Below are 25900 nucleotides of genomic sequence, written 5' to 3'. Positions count from 1 at the left end.
CACTTTACTGTAAGTAGACTCATTGCTCCAATGTTTTAGTTGCAAATGAGCTTGTATCTCAAACAATCCATTTATAGAGTGTGTTTTGTTTAAGTGTATGTTATTGCCCTTGATTCCGGACATTTATGCAAACTCATTTTGCCTCAGCTGTTCCATAAATGTTCCATAAAAGCGTATTTCCTGTTTTATAAAAGAGTGCCATGAAGTGAAAACATGCATTAATGTTTCACTGAAATTAGACTCTCTTTGACTGAAAGCTTGTAACGTTAATTTGATGATAATGTGCAGAAGTTCCATATTTCTTTTTTTAAATTGCATAACATAAGATGCAGATTCCAGCTCTCTTCCATTCTTATGCCGTGCTTCGTCTTATTAAACATTTTATACATTGCGTTATCTGATTAAAATCACTATACCTTTATTCTGAAAGACAAGTCAGCTGTATAGTCAAACGGATTGAATAACTTGTTTACACCAGAAAATAGCTGTTAGCAAACAAACAAGGGAAAATTCCTCAAATTAATATTTAGCTGCTTCTTTACTAGTGCCTAATCATCTATGAATATTATTTTTGTGAGTTTTCAAAAGCCGACTGAGGTTAATAAACTTCAAAGAAGTACTCCTACTTCACAATGTACCATGTAGCACAGAATATATCAGGATGGTAATATGCAAGTCTTTAGCATGATTCAGATTTATTAACATATTCATATGTGAACATAACTTAGAGGGAAACAAAATGCTGTCTCTCATGTACCCCAGAGAATTAACAAGTATCGACACAACACAGTCTTAAGGTTAAAGGACGAGCATTCTTACATTAGCAGAAACAACTTACATACAAACGTTTTTCTCCTTCTCTAGTGATCTTGACACACTGGTTGAATTTCAGTCAAACTGCTTTTAAAAAGCTGTTAAAGAAAATCCTCACAGTCTGAGAGCAGAAGCTTCTGTACAGCCTGGCAGAAGAGGGCTGGAAACTTTTGTACCTCCGGCTGGATGGTGGGAGGGTGAAGATGCTGCCGCTGGGCCATGAAAGAGGATGTTGAGCGCACTGTGAGTACACTGTGTTACATGAGTGTTTTTCTCTGTGTTTGTTATCAGGACTTATGGTCAGAGAGTTTGCAGTGATGCATGCTGTTAGCTTGGTGGTGGTTCTTCTGTCAATCTAGAAAGTAGATATATGGCGATCTGCACTCCCAGGTTAGGGGCTCCTAAGCTGTTGACCCTCCTTGCAGGTGTGCCTTCGCTGGCCAACACTGTGGGATCAGCATGTGTCTTCCTGACCGTTCTCACAACCTCCTTCTTTTTCCATGTCCCCTTCAGTGTAAGCTGTTTCAGCACCATTGCTGATGAATGCCACCACCGCTGTTGTGTCATGACACAGGTGACACACTTCTACTTTCTCTTCCTGTTCAACATCTATAGTGAAATGTGCAGTATGTGCTTTTTCTCTACGTATCCATTCTATGTATGGATTTGTGCAAGTTTGTGCAAAAGGATGAAGATCCAAACAAAACAATAACATATTTATACGAGAAAATAAACATTATGATACCTGAATGACTGCCAGTGGCAATAAAATGAAATTCAATTTCTTCTTCATGCTTTGGGCAAGTCAACTATATTTTGTGAACGAAAGTAAAAACCAAACTGGAACAACTTGATGCATACAACATCAAAAAACCTCTTGGTAAACAGAATAACTATATGTATTGCAAGAATTCCCTGAACAGTGTTAGCTTTTTTAACATATTATATCTATCATCACTAATTAAAAGCTATAACGACAGCTATGAGATCATCGTATAGAGATCTAAAAATGGATCCGGGGCTGAGCAGATAAATGTGTCCTCTCTAATGTTAGTAACATTCTGCACTGTATCTGGGCCTGAAAAATGGAGCTGTAGCTTCTCATTTCTGGAGTGAAATTTACCTTCCTCGTGGTTTCCACATTAAACTTTTTTGCATCTAAAACCTAGCCTGTAAAATGTTCGTTCCTATTTCACCCTGACAGGTATGTTCTGTGTTTCTGGAAATATCAGACTGTAGAAACTGCAGAAAGGGCACTAGATTCTTGTGCTGACCCCCTTCTGTTTGTTAATTAGAACACTTACCATATCCTGTAAGAAGGCCTGAGGCTTTGTCTGTACTGGGCACATGTGTATTATGTTTGCATATTATTATCATCCTTGATCCCTTTGTACTATTACTATTTTTAGACACCTGGGTAAAGCACCTAAAAATAGTAATGAAGTTATGAGAAAAAAATTAACAATGGTTCTTATGTGTGCCCATACTTTATTTAATAAAAATGTTATGTAGCTGCAATGTGGCACACTTGTGCAATGTTGGTCAATTTCAAATGGCAATGTAGTGTGCTTTAGTTATACAAAGCATGCTTGTACATTAAACACTTAATAAATACAGTTACTCCTCTTTTTGTGGTGAACACTTAAAAAAATCAACTTTCTGAGACGACTTGCAAAATAAGTCTTCAAAACTCAATGTGGTAGAGGGACTGGACACCGGTATTCTCTGGACCAAACATACTTAGAAATACAAAACTATTTTACAAACAATCAGGTAGACAGCATGCATACAAAAATAGACAACTATTCTGATCATTCCTTTGTAATTTACAATGCTAGTTCATTATTGCCGAGCATTATATTTCCCTGCCCCTGTTCTGAGGAATAGCTTGCTTTCTATTATCTTCTGCCATTTCTGTTGAAAAAGTACAATGTACATTCACAATCACTGAGGCACAGCACTTGATTTACAATTTGTATAAGTACCCCAAAACATTGTGTAATTACTTCTGTTGCTGTAATGTAATATTAAATATATATACAGTATATATGCTAACACCCTGTACACTCATAGAACAAATATACCCATACACACATGCATAACAAAATGTTGTGTACATCCAAAGATTCGCTTTTAACTCCTTCATCCATCAAACCTCACTGAGCGGTTTCTACACAACTGCAGCATAATGTTAAAAACGATTCAACAGAAGCAAAGGGGAGATAGCCATGCACATGAGCGATGAAAAGCTCTCTGACACAAACACAAAGTGTTTATTTGCCACTGACCCTGTGTGCCTATGAGTTATTTTTATCAAGCCAGACATCTTTTTTTGCCTTTTGTGATAGCCCTCCTCTTTTAACGTGCTCCTGCATGGTGAGCGAGGTTGAGGGAGCAATAAATGGAGAGAAGATGGAGAGCCATGCAGGTAAAAGATGGTTTTCGGTGCCTTTTATCTCCAACAGCAGGGTGCTGGCTGTGTGAGACACACGCAGAGGCAATAAGGTCGATGTTTAATCAACACACTGGTCCGCGCAGGCTACCCTAAAAAACCCAACGACCGGTTTGTGTCTTGAAGTGGGACATTCTGCAAGGAAGTGAAGGTGATAATTAGTAATCAGCAGATACAATTAGCAGATGCAACACATTAAGAAAAAATGTTAAAACATGTTGTTACACCTTCAGTGAGCTATGGAGGATTCGAAGACGATGAAGCTTGTCATTTAGCAGGGGGTCATTAACTCGGCGGACGAATGAGCGCTTGTACTCCAGGCGACTGGTTGATCTGTGGTCACCCGAGGCGGACAGACTGGTCTGCTCCAGAGCGCGGTACAAATCTCCCAGTGAGTCCGCCTGCATCCTGCAGTCCAGTCCGTGGCCTGGCAAGAACAGGACAAGCTATGACTAAGAAAGATTTCACATTAAACTGAACTCAATTATGAGATTTCGCACTTTTTTTACAGAAAAAAAAGGGAACAGTTTGTACACAGAGAATTATTCCACTCTCGCCTTTTTAAAATGGAACAAATACACTTCAGAGATATAATTTATAAAAAAATAATTTTAGCAGTACATCTCTACACAGTGCACCCTATGAAACTGCAGGCAGCCTCTTTCTGCCCACACATTCACACATGCAGATTATATGCTACCTGCCCACCATGAAATGGCAGAAAGCCAATGCTAACAAGTGGCTGGTGAAGAGACTGAAATATTTAGCAACTTGACAGCGAGGTCAATGGGTTGTCTTGAGTAATAAGAACATTTTTCTGGAATGTAATTAGGCTGAGGAGTGTGTACACTGTGTACACAAACAAAAGTGCATTCATCTGTGAACAGGCAAGGTCTGAGATTAGAAGCTATGTTGCAAACAGCAGTTCAGGAAGTGTCAAGGAAGTGTTTACTTAAGTAAAAGTAGTAATATTAGAATATATTCACATGTAAAATAACAGATAACTAGCTGTCAAATAAAGTAACAATAAATATAATAGAAATTTATATCAGCATAAAATGTAAAATCAAGTACACCTGAAATTTGTATTCAATTACAGTAGTTGGGTAAATGTACTTTACATTACGGCACTGGATGAGTGGCTCTGCCAGCTAAAATGACAAACGTGGAAATTTATTTATTTTGTCTGATGGTTAAGATACCACTAGTGCATCTTCACTTACTGCAACAATCAACACTGGCAAAACAAATGAAACTGCAATGGAAATAAGAATGAATTTAAGTGATTTAAAACTGTGTCTGTCATTTTCTTAGATTTCCTTCTACTGCTTGTGTTTCTCATAAACCGTTTGTGCACCATGTGAAATAATAATAACAATAGGTGTGTCCTGTCCTGCTCAGATAACAAATGTGCTGTATGGTCTTTGTAACAGACTTTCAGGACGAACATTTCTGTGATGCATGTCTTCATTATGATAGTGTCTTCAGGTAGAGAAACTAGGAAAGGGACTTTGGACACGCAGCTCATTCATCTTTCTAATAAATTACACCAGGACCCCTCACCGCCATCTGCAGGCATGTCGCCATTACTACAGTAGATTATGTTTGTCGTCACTCAGTTTTGTGTCCTGGGAACCGGGTGGCACATTCTGAAGCTTCGGGGCTGTGCTTTGAATGTATCATGCTTTGTTTGCCGCCTGTTCTGTTTGTTTGTCTTTCGTCTTTGCAGGCAGTGGTGGAGAGGGAGAACAGCAGAGCATTAGATAAACGAGGACGAGAAGAGAGGACCCTTGGGCCTATTTCTTTATCCTGTTCAGAATTCCAACATTAACATGGGCTGAAAGGATTCCTCCTCACTTCACCATTTAAATACTGCTGAGGGGCACAATGGCTTCTTGATCAGCCAAGAGAGAAAGTGGGGGAAAAAAGAGGAAAAGAGAAAGTGTAATTGTGTGTGTGTGTGTGTGTCAGAGAGAGAGAGAGCGTAGTGCCAAGATAAATCAGTATCAAATAAGACACAAAATTTCATCTCGCTTAGACAACTACCCTGAAGGGCTGCAAACGGGTTGGCTTCAAATCCCATTCAATAAGGCATTAACAGCCAGCATTCAACCTCTGACATTTGCTGGCTCTGATTGCCTGTTAGCAGCTTTAATAGAATAAGTGACGACAAATAAGTGCATTTGCTGTACACCATGCAGAGAAATAACAGCAATCTGCTGTAACAGTCAGCAACAGAGGCTATCAGGACACTTCAGGATCTACCTGGCACCTTGAGCTTCAGTAATAGACTACGCTGTAGTTACAACCATTAAGTATTAAAAATTAATATTATTCGACACAATTATGTAAAAGTGGACATTGTTAGACTTATTTTAGTTCATCCATTACTCTTAGCAAATTATTTTGAGTTCTCTGCTCACTTGCAAATTATTTCTAATGCAGTCTTATTATGCAGTACGTGGTGTTACAGTGATACAAGCAACTCAGGTTGGTGGGAAGCATATCTTGTCAGTTTTTTAATACATATCAGCTAATTACTGATCCAATTTAAATATTCATATTTCTCCAAAACACAAATATTAAATTGTTTTCAACAAAGCATAATGGAGCTAAGCTGTTCCATTTTCTCTCCAAGTATCTACGTGGCACTAGTCCAGTTTGAGTGCTATTCTTTTACCTAAAGAAGAAGAAAGTTCCTTTACTATATTAAACCAACTACCAAATGTATCTTAACTTGAATAGTATCAAAACTATCGCTGGAGCATCTTGGTAACCAAATGGTAACAGCATGTGCCACGTAACCGCAGTGTCCCCAGATCAAGTCTGGCTGGGTACCTACTGCTGTCTGTCTCCTACAACACCAACACTATCTAATAAAGGCAAAAAAAAAAAAAACTGCTGTTGAATGGAGTGCATTGTGCATATGCTGTAATTGCAATACCCCTGGTTGGAGTCTGTCTAGAGACCTTTGTTGCATGTTACACATTTTCTATTGATCGACTAAATGGTTAGTCATTCCATTGTCTGATGCAGTGTATTGTCTGTGCTGGTGGTCCATGTCTCACCTGTTTCTCTGGCCCGGTCGAATTGGTAGTGCTGGGGCTCTCTTTGATCCGATGTTGCAGCGGTGGCGGCCAGGATAGCGTGGAGTCCACTGTCCCTGGGTAGTGTGAAACTGCGGGGTTTCCCTCCCGCTTCTGAATCAATGCTGGCCCTGAGGGGCAGAGGCAAGGCTCTGTACTGTTCCTGCAACAGGCTGCGCTGTGCAGGCAGGGTAGACTGCCTGCGATACTCCATCGCCAGTTGGTCTCTGTCCTCAGATAGCAGAGACTCTTCCACAGGAAACGTCTGAAGGTAATGCATCCTCGTGTTGTTCTCCATCTGGTCCTGCCATGAGTTTCGGTGGGTGCTCGTCTTCGGTCCCGGGGAGATGCCGTTGTTGTTACTGCTTCCTTCCTGAGGCTCAGAGTGGAACTCTTCATGGGAAGAACGGGACTGGAACGTGTCAGAGGAAGAGAGATGGCCGCGCTTTGGTTCCAGGTATGGACTCACCTAAATACAGACAAACAGTTAAGAAAAGTCCTCCATGTCTGCTGTGTTTATTGAGCTAAAGGTAGACAGACTCACTGAGGATGCTCTAGGATAGGTGTCATAAGGTGGTGGAGGACTGTCTTGTTTTGGCATCGAGGGCCTCTCCATCTCCTCGTGATCACTTTCGCTCCAGTAATCTGTCATGAAGGAACATGAACAAACGTGTCATTTTAAACAATGTAAGCTATTTAGAAAGCATTTGAGGATAAATCTTAGATATGAGAGCTTCCTGTTAGGTTTTATGGTGGTGCTGTGGGTCTAATTTAACGATATATCTGTGAAGGAAGGTCTACCCCTTTTTATAAAAAATAAAGACTAACCTGCTCACACTGCAATTCACTTTAACAAGGTTTCTACATAGGCTGCTCTGGCACACAGGTTTGTTACATTATTTCCTGCCCATTTTCAAAAAGCAAAAGAACACAAGTACATTGAAATAACAAGCATAACTTCTGCCCCTAAAATTAGAATTAATATACAGCACAAAGCAGAGATGCTTGACTCAGATATGAAGTGAAAGTAAAACCAGGGAGAGGTGTTAAAAAGCCTCTGCCACTGATCTAGAAATAAGACATATTTATTTAATTCTCTCCATCAGTTCATGTTGTTGTTAGTTCATCAAATCACACAAGATCCAAGTTCATTATTTAAGCAGTTTGATTCTATATTTATTTCCTTATATGAACCACTCTAACGTTGGCAACTTAAAGCAAATAGGAGAAAAAACAGCAAGAACTTTTTGATTTTGGACGGACAAGTATACCAAATTAGGCAAACACATGGTAATGGAAAATTACTGCTGTAAGCCTGTGATAGAAAATTAAAACATTGCCAAGTGAAAACTAGGCAAAATAATTATCCATACATTTGTCATTATTTATTTATCCATGATTCCTCAATCTAAAAGTGTGTGAATTCTCACTTTTTAAGCGTCAGTTTTACATAACTGTTGGCCATCGACCTGAAACAGACGAAGACTTCTGCGCAGCACAGTGAACAGTCTGTGACTAATCTCACCTTGGTCCTGATGAATTTTCTCCTGCTCAGAGTAGCCAGCCACTGCCATACTGAGACGACTCAGCCACCTGTGGGGGAGAATAACAGCGATGACGCACAGCAGCTTCCAATAAAACATTTAGTGTTCATGTATGTGTGTGTGTGTGTGTCTCCTGGTTTGGCCATTCACCTTACAGAACTGTGCTGTTTCAAGAAGAGTGGGCAGTCTAGGGGGAGGATTCAATTTCCGGCCAGTGAGGGTCTAAATGTGGTTGAAGATGTGGGATTGGGGGAGTTTACAGCACGACTATTATGGCCTCATTAACTCACCGGGACATGTCGTCTACATTTTCTGCTGCAAAGTAGAAGGTCTTTATCTTCGGGTGGCAAGCCTTAAAAGCACTAAAAGAGAATAAAGGGTATGTGTAATCACACGTAAGCACTCAAGCACATACAGCATGCATTAACATTTGAATACAGACGACAGCCAAATTAAAGTGCCTCAGAATGACAGAAAATTTATGAAGGACAAAAAAACAGCAAGACCCTGCATCGTAAGATAAACGGCACTGCTTATTTTTGTCAGCTGTATGAAAGACTGCGTCAGTTTCATTAAACATGCGTACGTGTGCACACAAACAGAGTCCTCTATGTAAACGCTGTACAGCATGATTATGAGGTTGTGGTCACTTTCCAAACCCCTGAATTCACTTTAAACCAGTAATGAACAATAAAACCATCGAATGTGCTACCAGCTATCTACTTATTAAAACATCTTAATATTTTATATCTTGCAGCTTTAACTGAGCCTTAGTAACGACATTATACTAATATTTTAGTCTACACAATATTTTTTTACTTCATTTCACAATATACTGGTGGATTTCATTTCTGTCTTCTACATCTACCGTTGTAAGTACAACTGCTGTCGCTGCCCTGTCGGCATTTAACTCAGATTTAAACTTGTATCCTATTCAAAATTACAATAAATCCATGAATATAGGCATCTCCTGTCTGCACAACAAGATGTTGCAGGTTGATACTGCAGGTGCATATTGTTTGTGAGTTACATTCCTGTCAGTTTTGCAGTCTTTCTTCCTGCCAACAATTTGCACAACATTACTTCTTTACCAACTATACATTTGTGTCTCTTACTATTCACACTGAAGACTCTGCTGTTAGCTTTGTGAATTGTATTCAAGACATTTGTAGTTCTGTATAATTTAGGCTTTACATGGAAAATCTATCAATGTCTATTAAGTTTCCAGACTCAGTACTCACAACTTCCTCCTGCATTCAGTGGCACGGTCAATCTTGAACTCTGGAAGGCTGACAAAGCCCTCTGCCTTCTCATCCTGCAACAAGCAGAGGTGGAGTCAAGTCAAAGTGCCACATAATGAATAGAGGCTAAATGCTGTGAATTGCTCTTTCAGAAAAATCCTCATCATAGTCACCTCCTCATTCATGTACCAGTACAGACAAGTGTTTTTCAAGATAAACCAGTACTTCTTCCATTTCTGCGAAAAATAGGTTTTAGCGTCCTTCTTTTTCCACAGCCAGCCCTCGCAGTCCCCCTGACCTAAGTCCCTGCAGGAAATCCGTCGCTTGCTGATTGAAGACATGGGACTTGCAGCTGCAGGTACCAGCAGGGGATCAAAACAGATGAGGCAGTTAGAAAACACTTATTGTGAAACACCTGTTTGTGTCTGGTTGTGAGTACATGATTCCTTAAATCAACCCTCCTACCTTTACTCTTCTTCTTTGACCTTGACAGCAGCGAGGATCTCTCAAACACCTACAAAGTAAATTGGAGCAGAATGACGACATGCAGAGAGATTCAGTCCTGCCCTTACATCCAAAACAAGGGAAAAAAAAAAGCTTTTCACAAGGAACTGACATGGTAGAGCGATGCAGAGTCAGAGGTGGATGTGGACAGGGACACTTCCATCTGCAGGGCAGGGACGAGTGTGTAGTGGGTGGGGCTCCCTCCTCGCTCAGCCTTCCTCCTGTTCTGACTCAGGCTGCGTCCCAGCAGGAAGTTTTCTCCTGGGGTTTTATCTTCACTCGCAAAACGCAGTAGGGAATTCTCTGCAGTAACACAAAAAAGGCCACACACACAGACAGAAACTAAATTTAAAAATAATGTTACAGCCTGCATCTCTACTATTAGATACTAGATTAGCCTATAAGATACGGTGGCATTTCAGATTAATGTTCTTATTCAAACCAAGGGCCAACATATTAACTGCTTAGGTTTATGTCACAAAACTGATCAGACTTTGTCTATGTGATCTACCAGAGGCACAGTGAGTTGCCTGTGATCAGTGAATGCTGACATTTCAAAATACTTCCACTACAGGATTTGAAGGGAATTAAAAATCTACAGAGGAAGGCTGCTGTCAGGTAGGAAGGCCTCAAAACCTCCAAACAATGTCTCTTGTAGATAAATATAGCACCATCCCTTTATTATTATTATTTTTTTTTAAATCCCAAGGAGCCACATATCACCACCATCCCCAGAGGAAACAAACACACCACTCAAGTCTTTCTTTGAGACTGAAATAAAAATCCAGTCTCCTCCCACTCCATTTACCACCTAGCTCAACAATCTGCAAAAAAAAATGTGAAATTCAGGAAAAAAATATCATATTTTTACTGCTGCCAAAACAACAGTGTGCTTTTTATATCCAAACACAGAGAAACAGCTAAAGTGACAGCAATAACGGGAGATGCAGGGGGAGAGGAATGAAGGGGAAAAGGCTCAGTGATTGATTATGAACATACAGTATGGAGGAGATAGAGGCATGAACTGATATCCAGCATGTTATCAGTTTTGACAGGCCAGCTCATCCTTCCACTTTTTGGCTTGGAGATCTGAGAGGGTGAGGATATTATGAGATATCCACCCACTCACCTCAGCTCCCTCTGTCCCTCTCTGTCCTCCTTCTTTCTGTTCTTCCCTTTCTTTTTCTCTCTCTCTCCCACTGCCTCCCACTCACCTCTCCGACTCTCTCTCTTCATCTTGGCCAGGTCGTCATTGTCTCCCACCCAGTTGTATTCCACCGGCATTGAGATGGGCCTAAGCCTGCCTGGAGCGCAGAGACCGTCAATATTAAACAGCTGCCCACACGCATAAAACAACTGCAGACGTCTCAAAAACATACAGACGTCACATATGCAAGCATTTGACTTTCACACTATACAACAGCACATCCTAGGCTGGGGGGTCAAGGTCTTACCATAGGTGGGAGTGCTCCCCCTGCGGACAGATGAAACCTCTTCATTCTGCTCATACTCGTAACAGTACAGTATGGCATCTTCCTCCACCAGAGGAAACTGCCGCCGACACTCCTGGTCCAGGTAGGAGTTTGGTGACTCAGATCCCTCTGCGACATGGACGTCTGATTGAGGATTGTCACCGGGCAGATTTCCCTTGTCATCTCTGTAGTAATGGGAACTCATTTTACTATCAGTGAAGATCTGACTAATATAGCTTTAGAGTTAAGTTAATTATAGTTATAGTTAATTACACAGTCTACACACTGTTTTTACACAGTAAATTAAAATCACATTACACAATAATGTTAGAGCAAGTTTCCATTACATTAAAATCAAAAGAACTGCTGCATGAAAGACTTCCCTCATAGCTCTTAATAAACAGAGCCAGAAAATTTAGAATAAAATAACATCTGTAAGAGCCTAATTTTAGTACAAAACAACAACCAAATAAATAAATAAAGCATAAAATTAATAATAATGCTGATTCTTTCAGGGAGGGTCAACTGTCTGGATCGGTGTGCCAGGTCTTCTGGGACCCACATATGATGCCGGGTCTGGCCCTGTGCCCATTCATTCCTACTGGAGATGCATTGTCTTACTCAGATACATTAATTATTTTAATAGTTACATCATTTTTAAAACAACTAGGTACTGTAGTTTTTATTTGTCAAGTCTTTACTCAGGAATAAATTGTTCATTTGTGAAGGACTACTTTCAGCTACAGATGAATACACATTTGGTGCACAAGAGTGTGTAAAACAGCAGGTCAGATGTATGCATATTGACTATAGTTAATCATTATAAAACTCTAAAACTATTCTAATGCTCGTTGGTCATTTTATTGTTGTTAAGTTCCAGTCCTTTCTTCCTGGATTATTCTTTTAACAGATAAAGATAGAAAGTGCTAGTCTAGTGCTTGCCTCATCAAATATTAGATATAAATGCTCGTGGCTCTTTAAGGCATTTGGTTAGTTAAGCTTTGAGTAAAATGTTAACACCAGCATGCTAACATATGTACAATGATGTTTAGGAGGCTTAACATTTATCATGTTCACCATCTATGTTTAGTATGTTAAGACTTTGGACATTAGCAATAAACACAAAGTGTAACATCTGATGAGAATACTGTTTGTTTTGACCATAAACCAACAAACACATTTTCATTTTGAGTGATGATGGTCATACAGAGGATGCGAAGTAAAGGGATCTCCAAGAGTCAGTGGGATTTTTTTCTCTGCAGAATTTACATCCAGTTTCTTAGTAATCTGTTCAACGACTGGAGATTATTTGGTGTTACCATCAGTGAAATGACCTTTAATATTTGGTGAAGCATGCACCACATGTGACCTTCTGTGTTTAATGTGTGAGTGTTTGTTCACCTGGGGGTGTATGGCTCTGGTGGCGGAGGGGGTATGTAGAGGTCTTGCAGGGCACAGCTACTCCTCCTGGATGGAGTGCTCAGTGTGCTGGTGGGTGTGGCAACGCTGCTGCTGGGGCTCTGAGGAAAGATTGGCTGTGTGTGAGTGGGTGTGTGTGTATGGGTGAGTGTGAAAGAGAGCGACACAGGCAGACAGAGAGAAAGAAAGAAAGAAAGACGAACAGTTACAGGGACTGACACATTGAAAATCTGAAGTTTACAGCAGTTAAGTCAGTCAGTCAGTCAGTCAGGGGCCGATCACAGATTGTGCTGCTGAGCACCTCAACCGTGAAATGAGCATGGTACTGTACGTTTCTGATGCTCCAGTTCTAACTGGTGCACACAAGGAGACAGGTTGGTGTGCAACCTAGTCATCCCTCTCATTCAGGTCAAGGAAAATCTGGTCATAGCCTACAGTGTCTGTTAAACACAGTAAATGGAGAGAAACTGCTGTAAAATCAATGCAAAACTGAGCATAAATAGCCCGAGAGAAGAATCCAAACACGAACTGTCTGTTTTGCAGTGGAAAAGCACGACGTTTCGCAGAGTTTGAGAGAGTTTATTACATGAGAAAGAAGTCAAATTCTTTCAGCAACAGAATACTAATTTGTCACAGCTCAAACTGTGCTAATATGTTGCGTAACTCCGAGCTGAGTAATATCAGAGATGTATTATCAGAAGACATGCACCATCATTTCACCATTATGTGTGTCAGAGTTATTGTAGGGCTTCTACAGCACATTGTTCTTTTATCTTGGCGCTCTTCATTTTAGTCACATCTCAGAATCAAAAGTATTAAACTTTCCCTGTTCTTTTTTCCAATTTCTGTCCTTAAAAACACCAGCAGGAGAGCAAATTCGATTTAGGTGGAAAAGAAAAATGTGAGGATGTGAGGGGGGGGGGGGGGGAGGCTGAGCAGGACTGCGCTTCAGGGCCTCAGGGGGGAGAAAACATTTTCTCTGGCCTGGGACTCAAAGAAAGGATGGGCTACTTTAATACACATCCCTCTTTTTTCCACCCACTCTGGCTAAGGCGCACCATCCTAATAATGTAACCGGTTCGGCCAAAGTAGGACAACAGATGCCACTTAGGGCTGAAATGTTCACTTGTGAATGAATGATGCAGGAATCTTCAACCAATTAGCTGGGTTAGCAAGGTTTTGTACAAAAAGGAGGTGGAGGGAACAAAGGCAATACCAGTAAAATGCAGAGGAATTCCCACAGCTGCAATATAATATCTCAGTACAAACGATAGAGCATTTTTAACACGATGTGTTTTACAAAACTAATGTTTGTTCAGGGTACTTGTTTTACTTTTTGATGTGCAGTGTCACAAGTCTATGAAGTCACAGACAGAAGCACAAACATACAGTATATGGTACATATATGATCCTGTACATTACAGCGAGTGTATATTCACAGAGAAACAGGCATGAACCAATATGGCTGTGGAGCATGAAGGCAGTGAAAATACCTGCAGAGCCAGGGGCTTCCATCTCATGTTTTTAAGCAGAGCAGGGGTTGAGGTGAGCGTGCTCTGTGGACGTTTCTTCAGCGTCAGCGTGACACCTGCAGGGTCCCCACGCAACAAATTCACCAAGTTCTTCAGCTGCCAGCCCACCTGGTGAGCGATCGCACGATGAGGTTTTCATCAACACACAGAAATAATACATTGATGTTTGAACATCGAATATCGAGTTGGTGTCTCAAACAGATTGGAATGACTTTTTGTTTTTACCCGCATTATACTGAGATTCTACTGTGGTCCCGACGGGTAGAAACTGCAGTACAGGCTGCAGCCTCTCATGTTGATGAAGATGTTAAATGCAAAACTGGATGCCAAGGGGCATCTTGCACACCTCCCGTGACATCAACCTGCAGGCGCTGCCATGTTGTGATAAGCTCCGATGTTGTGTGCTGTGAACAGCTGCACGCCTTGTAAATAGTCTTTAACCCAGTTTTGATGACATTTGGCACAAAAAATATCCCGCCCAGAGAAACTGTCTGCTGCTGAACCAAATATGCCAGGTCCAGTTTGGGGAGAGAATATCCTCCCTTGCACGGCTGACTGCAGCGAATTTCAGTCTATCTTGTGTATTCCAAACAGCCCGAGAAACGGGGTATTTCTTAGCAATCACTTTGTTCTTTTCCAAGTAATTTTTCACCTTGACAGACACTACACAGAAATTCTTCACACTGAAAGTGCATTAAAGAGACGGACAACTCTATAATCGGAGGCTTCCTTTTTTTTTTTCCATGACCAAAAGATTATTTTGCTGGGCAAAAAAACATGTTTATTTAAAGCAGTTTAAAACGGCCTGACTGTTTGGCTATTTACAGCTTGAGGCGTTTAAAAGCATTGTACCACAGTTTGTCATTTCATTTTGTGGATTCTGATAACATCCAGTGTTAAGATGTACTGTCCTACTTGGAGTCTTTTTATTTGTTTGTTTATTTGTTCCCTGTTGATTGACAATTGCTGCACAGTAATTCAATCTACCATAACTGCCTGGAGTTACTATTTGTTTGTTTTTTCTTTTTACTGTTTTTTAAAGCTTGTGCTCAAAAGCACCAAATCATTTTCCATTTCAGTTGTTTATCCTATATGTGTTCATTGTGGTAAATGCACAAATCCAGTGAACTGTGTCCTGTGTCATACAGCTGCACGTCTCTCAGTTGTCTTAATTAAAGATTCATGAACTTGTTTTTCTAACCACGATGAACAATCTTATTATTTGTTGTTATTCATAAACAATCAACCATCCTAAATTCAAATAGCATGGGTCACACCGAATGGCAGGGGCAGGGATGTATGTAAGCGAGTTATGGCAGTCATCATGACTGACAGTGCAGTTTTGTATCAGCAGACATGTCAGCTCAGTTTACAGATTGCCATCACCTACTTAAGCTGTCAAGCTCACTCAGCTGCTGCTCATATAGCAGGACATCTTTCCTTCACCACCACCACCCCCAGCACCACCACCACCTGTGAAAACCTGTGTCTCAGCTCCATCCCACATACTAATACTATACAGTAAAAACACATTATTCTTCACTTTATATTGGTTTTGAGTTGGATATGAATCCATTTTACAGTTTTGTTTTGTAACATTAGATGATATAAGACCTGTGCTGACAGACGTCCATCAAGCTGCAACTTTGAAAAGTGTTGTCAATCAAACTGTGAGTGAGCACTACATTACACAAAGCTTGTATGTCATTAACGATATATAACATAGCTCAGTTCCATTTGGGTGTTTCATTTACAGGATCAGGCACTGTGCATGCAACTCACACTGAGCCATTAGTAGAACGATTATATAGCATATACTGTGTCATCATTGTTGTTGGTGTTCCCAGCCTTTAAACTGCACTTCACATTGAGACGAAAGAGTCCTGACACTCAATCAAGTTCGTTTTTTGCACTTATTCTTTTTCAAATCACTGCATTCAGTGGGTGAGTTGACTGACTGAAATGAACCTGACTTGAGCTGTGTAATTATCATTCGTCGTGCTGTTGCACACACAAGCAGCAATTATTTTAGACAAAGGGTGCTATATTTAAATTGTGCACCACGGGAGGTTTTTCCTTTCATTTCCACTGAATTTATATTCTTTACTTCAGCAAGTTTGTGCAGTTTTGTCTCACTAGCAAAAAAACTGTGAAATACCTAGGTACTCCATATTAAGAATACAATTGCCAAGCTATGGGCAATTCTTGAATCCCCATCTCTCTTCCTCTTGTTTCATGCTGTCTCTCTATTGTTTTAAGTCGTTTAAAGTTGCCCTGGGTTAACAGGTCCTTTACAACTATTTGAAGTGGTCAGGAGAGTCCTAATCAATAGTGGATGTGGATGCACTATGGGGGTCTAGGAGCTAAATCATTGCCTAGAGAAATAAAACTGAAAACAGTAATTGCTGTTGTTAATGACCCTAAGCAGACACCATGATCATCTGAAGTGCTCTTATGAACATGAGTTGATGATTTACTGACCCTGCGATGAGGAAAGTAACACATATCCATCCACTTCTTCAAAAACCTACAACAAGCACTACAAGCAGCCACTTAGACAATAACAGGTTCAGCAGAAATGCAATGGCTCATGTGCAGCTGCACAGATGGGAATCTGAATAATAGACGTATCCACACACACACACACACCATATGAACAATTTGAGAAAGGTAATTCACTGTAAGCTCACAAAAGGAGAGCAAAAAATTGGTCTTACCACTGTCTGGTGATTGACCTGAATGACCTCATCTCCAGCATGGATTTTCTTACAGCGGTCTGCCAAAGACTGGTAGATAGACAGAAGGGCAGAGTCATTAACTGTTGCTACATTTCTCATGTCATGACAGAGCTAATGTGCATGTGATATAATCATAAGACATTCATCGCTCTCTAAGTGAGTGAGAAGTGATGCAAAGGCCTGCACAGGTGAACATTACAGGTATACATACTCCTTCTGTCGTCCCAGTGATTACATGCAAGCCATCATATGTTGATTTGATGTACATGCCCTGTGGGAAGACAGTAAGATTATACATTTATAATTCAATCTTAAGGCAAATTCAAACACAAGGCTTGTCGGCTCAGTCACACAGCCATTTGCAGAACAGGCCAGAGTCACAGTGTACTTGCAAATTTTAGCATTTGTTATAATTTATTGTGCAAAATGAATCTGGATTTATTACAATAATTTCTTAGCAGCAGTGAAATATGTGAATGTTTTTATAGTGAGACTGGACTTGCCTATCCTGCAAATATAACACTGTAACTACTGTGAGGCCCTTAAACACACTGAACTTTTCATAATTGATACTTTCTATATGGATGTCATGTAGGGAGTCCCACATATACGCGGAGGATTATGTATTAACAAAAAAACAAAAGAAAGAATTCAGTAAAAGTCAATTATAAACACACATACATGAAAACATACACAAACACACAAACTGACACACAAAAGCGCGTGAGCACATTCTCTCGCACACACACGGAAGCAGCGTGTCAGTCTCGAAGATGAGGATAAGAGGTTTATTTTTAGGCCACTTGACCCACTGTTGTGTTCAGGTTTCACTGAACGGATGAGAGAACTTCCATGCCCCCCTTCTAGCATTTGTATGGGGGGTGGGGCTCTTATTGTGGCCCCAAGCAGGGAGCTTGTGCCTGAGAGTAGGTCAGTGCAAAGATGGAGTCCATCAAAGTCATGGTGGTTATATATTGGTGGCAGAAATGAGTCTCGTCTCTGCTGCCTAATCACTAGCCACAGTTTGTCCCAAAAGTAATTATATTCCCAGTCAGTCAGATGCAGTTTGCACATTTAAGCTATGTGTATTTCTCCCATTTCTAAAGGTCAACATGTAGTTTTCATGTTGAGTTGTATAGGCTGACTTGCATGCCCACCAGCTCAGCAAAACCCAGTTTTTAGGACAGCCACAGTTATTCTCATCACATAGTGAACAGTACAGCAGCACACTGTGTTTTACTTCAGTGTTGTATTTTAAAATGCTAAATAATAAATATAAATATATATGTTTAAAGTCCTGATGTAAAAATTCAAGTTACTTGTCTCTCCAAAAACAACATACTCATTATTGTAGGTAGCTGGATTTAAAGAGTTAACAGGCTTGTCGATTAAAGCTAGTAACAGGGCAAATTGTTTCTGGTGAAGGAAGTTTTTAGTTTTGCTGTACTGTACTGCATTAAAAGAGATCTATTTTTAATATTTACCATAGCTTAATTGGGCTTGGCAAAATGAACATGTCACTATAATACAATACAGTTGAACATCTTCCTAATGATCTGTTGAACCAACACCTCTGCAAAACTTCAAGAGTGAACGACTGATTCTGGGTCTGTTGTATTAGACTGCATTATTCTTTTCCCAAAGCGTATCGAATTTAAAAATGCCAACGGAGCGTTTGTTCTTTTGTTGTTTGGATCAATTGACATTTCAACATATTGTAGATATTGTAGGCATATTAAACTGTAAAAAGTGTAATGAGAAGTATACTAAACCTCTGCCTATGTACATAGTGTAGTGGGTTTGTGTACTTCTTACAGACTGTTGTGTTTACCAGAGGAGAGTGCAGTCTGAGCAGTGTGATGCTGACTAATTCAAAGCCAACACCAAAATACGGACAGTTTGGTCCACAGTTACCAATCAATCGCGTCATTGAATATTGTTCCATATATAGAATATCTTCATCTGTGACATGGATATGACTAGTATAATTAACTGAACAGGGTACATATACAGACTAGTCACTTGCTAGTTACAGACTAGCTGCTTAGCATTTACTATTTATTTTTACATGCAAATTTGGAAAACATTTAATAGAAACAGCAAAGTGTCTTTTATAGAGCAATGCAATTACAGGATAACATATTACCTAGTTAGAATTAGGCTATAAAGCAGCATTACGTTACTGATGTTCATGTTTGTTAAAAAGTAATAAAATGTTATTGTATTATATTCTTCAGACATTACCCTACACTATTAGCTATATTACCATCTTAAAATTAATTACTGGCTAACTGCACCATTACCTTTTCCTGTTAGAACATTATTACTTGGATGTTTAATTATATCTTTGCGATCACCATGTAATTAGGCAGACTGCAATTTGATCGGTTACCTAGCTTAGTCTATGTCCTCTGTAAAAGAATGCTCTTCTACTGGTGAAGTACATATTTTTTCTAGGTTCCTGGCTATCATTAACACCATCTAACACAAAACTGAACTGCAGAACGTAAGTCATTTAAGTCAGAAACATGCACAGAGCATCACCTGCTGACATGCTGGGTAGGATGACTAATGACAAATGCCAAATAAATGAACATGTGACTTCTTTAAGCCTGAATGAGGGATACTCTTACCAGTCCTTCAGTGGATTTAATATTGGCTAGCTGCACAACCTCCAAATGCGCAGCCTGGGACACCATGGGATCAGAGGAGAGCGAGATAATGTGGTCACAAACTCCCGACAGAGTTTTACACTAGGGAGGACATATTAGGGATTATTACAACCTTAATGTGTGTAAATTACATATTAATTTTCATTTGATCTGGTAAAATCAAACCAGCAACTCACCACATGCAGGATTTTGTTTTCTGTTTCATACACAGAGCAGTCCTGGGGAACATTCAGAGAGCAATGTTACCTCAAGAGAATGTGTCAAAATGGAGTTATTATTGGCATTTCTGCTGTAGGTGGAAATAAGCAAAACCGAGCAGCTTGGCACCTATAACCCCCAACACTCCCACACAGGCATGCACAAACACAACAAATGAATCACCAATGCGGAGGCACGTCTCTCTCTTTCTCTCTGCCACTCTTCCTCTCTCGGCCTTCATCTCTCTCTCTTTCACCCTCTTTCACTCCCACCTTTAAGTTTTCTTACTTAAATTTTTGTCTCAGCTCTGGCTCATCTTCCATAGTGACTTATCTTAAAAGCTATTTAGCATCACTCCTGTGCAGATCTTTCAGGATCACACAGACTGCCAGTGTCAGAGAACTCTACTTTTTAATAAACATGTGCACATATACTGAATATTTGTAAAACTATATTGTATTTTGAACTGCCATAATACATCTGTAACAATAATAATTATCACCATATCACGTTAAACTGTTTTATTACCTGTTGTACAATTGTGGTGAGTTCAAGACACAGCTGGATCACATTGTTTCTGGTCACAGAGTAATCTGCCACTGCTGCAAATGGTGACCTAAAAAAGAAAGAGCACCTGGAATGAACCATTAGATCATTCTTCCTGTGAGACTAAATCACTGGTAAATTTGTGGGAACAACAAAAACACACTTGTCAGTGGACACACACACACAGGTTTGTTATTTTGTTGTTATTTTGCACCAATTTTAAAGAGTTCTCTATAGAAGAAACACGTGTTAGAGACTAATATAATATAAAGTCATTAATATACATACTATGATAAGAGCATTTATATATGAGAAACCCAACAATAGACATAAAGTAAATCGATTTTGGGCAAAACCTGTTTTTATTTTTTTTTTCTCTGTAGCTCAGACTAAAATGATATAAACAGAAATAAAAATGATACATGGATTATTGCATTGTAATTAGAATGGATGCTACAGAATATAGCTGCCTTTCTGGGAAAAGAAAAAAGTAAATCACTGTTATTTGTGTTGACTGTTGTCTGCTTTGAAAATCCAAATTCATCAAACACACACACACACAAACAGACATAAATGCAAAATCCCACAGAGAAGCAAAGGATAAAGCAACATAAATAGACTTGCTCAGTGCCTTTTTGGCCCCCCTGTCAAAATCGACTTATGTAAGGCCAATGGTTATCTTTCCTTGTCATCCCATCATCACATAATAAACTGACTGGCCCGAAATGTAAAGAAAATGTAAATGAACGTCCAAATAATTCATCATTTTAAATTCAGTACAAACCAAGGTTAATACCCTTGTATTTTACTCATGTATAATAGTCTCTCTCTCTTCAATAAAACTGGAGACAAAATTATCTACAACTAGTGCTGCTATAAAAATGCTGAGCTCCAAACACCAAATGGAAATCGCTGCATTAATGTTTATGTGGGTAAACATATATGAATTTATTTGTGTCTCAAAAGGTTTACAATTGCATCTTCACATGTTTCAATGCTTTACAGGTGCGACTTTTTTCAAATCTCACCTGTCCAGCCACGCCAGAAGGCTTTTGGCTGCAGCGATAAGGTCCACCACGGAGGTAAGAAAGTCGTTCGGTAGCTTACGGGTGGCTCGGCCATCGTAATGGCCACTGCGCCGCCTGCCCGTTATGAAGTTCTGCAGGTTCTTGGCAGATGCATTAAGCTTATGAGACAGCGTCTTCAGATTCTCAGTCTCCAGCCCATAATTCTAGAGGAGAGACAAAAGTCAATTCACTCTGTTTGCCTGGTATGGCAGTGTTTGTTTTAACTGTGATGCATTCTATGAAAGGCTGAATGCAACTGTTGTCATGACACTGCCCTGTCAAAAAGAAAAAAAAAGACCACAGGCAGACCAGTCCACCTTGTCGCACCACCAAAGATGCTGCTCATATGACAACGTGGCAGAAATAAAACCACTGACCCATACAACCAGTCTCGATCCCCCCGAGCCGTCACTTTGAATGTCTAAGGATAGACCAAACTGCACGTGCAAGCTTGTCAGAGTTTCTTGGGAGGGGAGAGCCTAGCAGGAGGGCCACTAATCATATTTAATACAGCAGTGCCTGAGAGACTTAAAACTAAATCCCAGTTACATAAGGAGCTTTGGGGCTGAAGCAGGGCCCCCTGTGCAGCGATGCAGGATGAGCGAGGGACTTTAGATTCAGATTTTATCTGTGACCTCAGTCCACTAAATCTCCAACTAGCCTGTCTATGTGTCTCTTGTGCTAACACATGCCCATCTTCATCTCTCTTCTGTTCTCTGTTCTCATTCATCCATTTTCTCCTTTAATATTCCCCCAGTCTGTTCAGTGAGTCATGCATTTGACACCACAGGTTTTGGTATAAGTGATTCCAGTTGGTACTTAGTGCAGGGTATTTACTTTGCGATTGTCCCACTAATCGTCCTTCAAGAGGACATATAAAAATAAAAATCTGAAAGGGAGGAAAATCATAGCAGAACAGATTCAGAACAGAGTAGGATGTCACAGGTGGATGACATGGCTACAACCAATTCAAACAATATTCTTCCAATACTAAAGAGAGTTTTACATTTACAGTTAAGACGAACAACTAAGAAATATAATACAGCTATTTAGAAAAAACCTAATGCACATCAGGAAGTGGTTGATTTATACTAGTTGAACAGACTGATGAAAATAAAGAAAGAAATCCATCCGACCCAGATCACAAGGTAGCACAGGTCACTACAGTGGCAAGTCGAGTTGAGAGCGACACGCTTGATATTATGTTTAAACTACAGCAGCAGCACTTAAGCTCGATCAGTAGAGCAGCCGTCTATCATGCTGACACCCACGAAACTTCTGTATCTGTTTCTGAGACTCAGAGCAAAAACACATCAAAAGGAGGCTGTAATTCATGTAAATACTAATGACAGCTGGAAGATCTGCCCGGAGAGGATATTCTGGCCAGATTATTAACTCAGATTTAAAAGTTGAGACCTAAACAATTTTTTCTGTTGTGATATTCGCGTTGATATATGTAGGAGCCTAGCTGCGTTTATTTTATGGAAAAATCACTTTAACCTGGTATGACGGGGACGATGAGTTCATAGTTTAAGTGTTCGACAAGTTGAGGAAGCTCCAAATGTGTTGACACCAGTGTTTTGTGACTCTGTGGCTCTGTGGGAAGCTTGGACTCACCAGAGCACAGAGCAAGTCCACAGCCTCCAGTATGAGCTCCTGGTGGCCGATTCTGGACACTCCCAAATCCTCCAGCTCCTGGTGGGTGATACGCAGCAGCTGGTCCCCCCCTACTTTCTCCTTCTCGAAGGTCTTAATGTACTGCTGCAGGCAGTCGTCCAAGCCTGAGGAAAACACACAGAACAACAGCAAAACTTTCAGTACAGCTTGTCAAGGTGAGAACTTGTTTGCTGGCAGAATCCGACTCTCTGAATTCTTATGAAACCTCTATTTGCATTATGTGTCCTAAAAGCACTTGATATCACTTTCCTCTCCAGAATCTGTGCTGTAAATCTGTAAAGTGTGAGCACTGCATGTTGTATTTCGTTGTGTCCTAAGTGTGAAACAGTCTGTGTCAGAGAAGAAATCTAACAGACTCCCTCTCGTCAAGATGCATTTTCAGCTTTAAACTCGAAAAAGTTTTCAACAAAAAAAAATAGAGGCTGAGTGTCTGCGCTCAGATTGTTTCACGTTTCACTGCTGCGGCAGATGTAAAGGTGAAGTCTTCTAATCAAACAGTTGATTAAGTGCAACAGAAAAACAACTAACGGACTGACTCTACAGTAGAGGTCCTGCCTGCATCTGCGTTTTTTGCCTCATAATCTGAGTTTGGAAACTGTGCAAACATGTGCAGCAATATCATCGAGAACTATTCTTACAAAAAAGTAACCTAATACAGCAGAATGACCACAGACTTAATAAAACCTCTCCCTAACACAGATGTCAACATAACGGTGCACAGTGACGCTTACTTGGGAACACTGCATTTTCTTTAGGCGTTAATAATGTTGCAACCATCCACTAATCCTCTTCTAATTATGTCGTTATGTTGAAACATGGACTCAGGGTGATGTAACAAAAGTAAACACATTTGCTCTGTAAATAAACTTGATAATTTGCTGTTGCCGCTCAGGGTTTCTTGACTCTAGATTTACAGTTTTATCTATTTCAAATCAAACAAACACTAATGAGCTGAAATAACAACTGCTCAATGTACATATATCATAGCTGAATGCCACGAGAAAGTGCTCTGCATGCTAATTGGCTGGAGACTGAGAGAAAAGCCTTTGTGAGAATAGCCTTTTCTGTACACTCAGTCTCTTTCCATCTTCACAGTAAGAGAGGGACACACGCGCACGCGCTCACGCGCACACTGACAACTCTTTGCTCATCTTGTCTTTTCATCACCGTGGACCAATCATGTACATGTGACTCAGTCTGTGCCTAAACCTGATCAAGCATTCACTTCAGGTTTAGCTGGCAGCTAAACGGTGGAGAGGAAACACAGAGAGTTTCATGGTTTTGCATATAACTTAAAGGCTTAACTAATCAGCCTCTTTACCAAGTTAATTGAGACTCATTACATCAATGAAGTGGTCCCCATGTTGCCATAGAAACCATGAAGCAGGCTTTGGCAGGGAATCTCCCTCATCATGGGACAAAATAAAGAAATAAGTAAGCATGACGCTTTCCAGAAGGCGAGCACCGAGGAGCATCAGACATCGAGCTAACACAGTTGTCTGCTGAATTCACCTGCAATAATTCAAAAACTGGTTTTGGGATTTTGCATTTTTCAGTGCCGTCGTGAAGCATCATGTTACACTACTGGGTGCTGTGTACAGATATATAAAGGTATAGTTGAATTATAATGGAAATGGTAAAGTTAATTCACATTTCACATATCACATATGTCGTTTCATACTTGTCCTCGTTCGTGTAACAGAAAGCAGCCCTGGGTGGCGTTTACTTTACTGAGTAATGTCAGCTACATCAATTTTCCTGTTCAATTTATGTGCAGGTCAGATTATCAGGCATGCTTAGGAGAAATTAAAAGCACGGCGTAGACACATAACAATGTTCATTCTACATAATCCATTGGAAATGTGAAGTATATTTAAGGCTGCTTGTGTTGTTGGATTTGCATTAATTTGACTGGTCACTGATCACTGTCAGACAAGGAGAGACTCAGTGTGTAAGAAAGATAAAACTGATATAGTTCACAAAGCATGAATTATGTTAATGCACACTAGCAGGAAGAGTAAAGGGATTATACTAAGCCTGCATTACGTCCGTGCCTCAAAACACGCAGACAATTGATAAAAACAATACTGGAAATATCTGCACATATCATTTTACACAGCTGCTGTGCACTTGTCAAGAACAAATGTTGACTCAAAGCTGGAATTCTTTTCTCTTTTGTGATGAGAAGCTGAGGGGGCCGCACTCACACAAAACACTAACGGGGGAGTGGGAGGGGGGTTTGGAGAACAGGATTGTGGGAAGGTCACGGGTTGTCCCTGTTTGGCATCCAGTGACGTCTCTGAGCGGTATGCTAATAATGGAACCTGTGAATGCTAACGACAAAATGCTGCCGGTGCTCAGGAACTGAGACTGGATGTGAGACAAGAATGAAACCCCCCCCCCCTCCCCACCCTCTTTGCCTCAGTGTGTCTCAGTGCCACTCTGTCCCTCACTTTAAATTACCATTACTGGGCTCTGGGCACAAGAATCGTCTCTGCTCCACTTGTCAGATGCGAGACACCGAAGAGCCCGCTCTCACATCCAATCTCCACTCCTCGCTCCCAGCACCGCTCACGTGTCCCATCATTTTATTTACAGATCATCTTATAGCTCTCATTTCGACCACTGTGATTAAAATGAGAGCAAAGATGTGGTCATTCTGTCTGTGCCTTCCTCCCCATCCTGTCATCCCCTTCTGTATCGATCCTCCTTGAAGCTGTACACTTGCATTTTCTGTCTTTATGCAGCCAGCACACTTTCATTCAAACACCCTGTTAAAAAGGCACTGTCAGATTCAGGTACAATTTGTTGTACACAGCTCATACCAAGAAAGTCTGATCCTTGCAATCATAATACGCCTGAGCCAGCAGAAAAGGCCCTACAGGCTTAGAATTATGACTAAGGCCGTGTGGTGAGCCAGTAAAGATGTATGGTTTATC

At 40.4% G+C, this 25900-nt stretch overlaps 1 protein-coding gene across 2 annotated transcripts in view; it reads right to left on the bottom strand.

Annotated features, from left to right (window-relative positions):
• The window catches only part of LOC113168853 (connector enhancer of kinase suppressor of ras 2-like), a 28756-nt gene that overhangs the window by 1091 nt on the left and 1765 nt on the right, over positions 1 to 25900 (bottom strand). The window contains exons 2-22 of one of the 2 annotated variants that reach the window (XM_026369891.1): positions 22902 to 23065; positions 21246 to 21448; positions 20200 to 20287; positions 19650 to 19691; positions 19435 to 19554; positions 17013 to 17072; positions 16781 to 16849; positions 14025 to 14171; positions 12514 to 12632; positions 11095 to 11297; positions 10855 to 10944; positions 9753 to 9943; positions 9602 to 9650; positions 9310 to 9488; positions 9137 to 9210; positions 8186 to 8257; positions 7877 to 7944; positions 6896 to 6996; positions 6334 to 6820; positions 3493 to 3692; positions 839 to 3400 (exon numbers count right to left, since the gene is read on the bottom strand). In XM_026369891.1, coding sequence (XP_026225676.1) covers positions 3353 to 3400; positions 3493 to 3692; positions 6334 to 6820; positions 6896 to 6996; positions 7877 to 7944; positions 8186 to 8257; positions 9137 to 9210; positions 9310 to 9488; positions 9602 to 9650; positions 9753 to 9943; positions 10855 to 10944; positions 11095 to 11297; positions 12514 to 12632; positions 14025 to 14171; positions 16781 to 16849; positions 17013 to 17072; positions 19435 to 19554; positions 19650 to 19691; positions 20200 to 20287; positions 21246 to 21448; positions 22902 to 23065 — 2774 coding nt within the window. In that variant the 3' untranslated portion in view covers positions 839 to 3352. Of the gene's footprint in view, positions 1 to 670; positions 3401 to 3492; positions 3693 to 6333; positions 6821 to 6895; positions 6997 to 7876; positions 7945 to 8185; positions 8258 to 9136; positions 9211 to 9309; positions 9489 to 9601; positions 9651 to 9752; positions 9944 to 10854; positions 10945 to 11094; positions 11298 to 12513; positions 12648 to 14024; positions 14172 to 16780; positions 16850 to 17012; positions 17073 to 19434; positions 19555 to 19649; positions 19692 to 20199; positions 20306 to 21245; positions 21449 to 22901; positions 23066 to 25900 lie in introns of those variants that run through there. The other variant, XM_026369890.1, reaches the window with a different exon arrangement.

This window comes from Anabas testudineus, chromosome 14, assembly GCF_900324465.2.
Source record: "Anabas testudineus chromosome 14, fAnaTes1.2, whole genome shotgun sequence".
Classification (NCBI taxonomy): domain Eukaryota; kingdom Metazoa; phylum Chordata; class Actinopteri; order Anabantiformes; family Anabantidae; genus Anabas; species Anabas testudineus.
The sequence above is the reverse complement of the archived record's forward strand: the minus strand, read 5'-3'. Positions and strand labels throughout refer to the sequence as shown.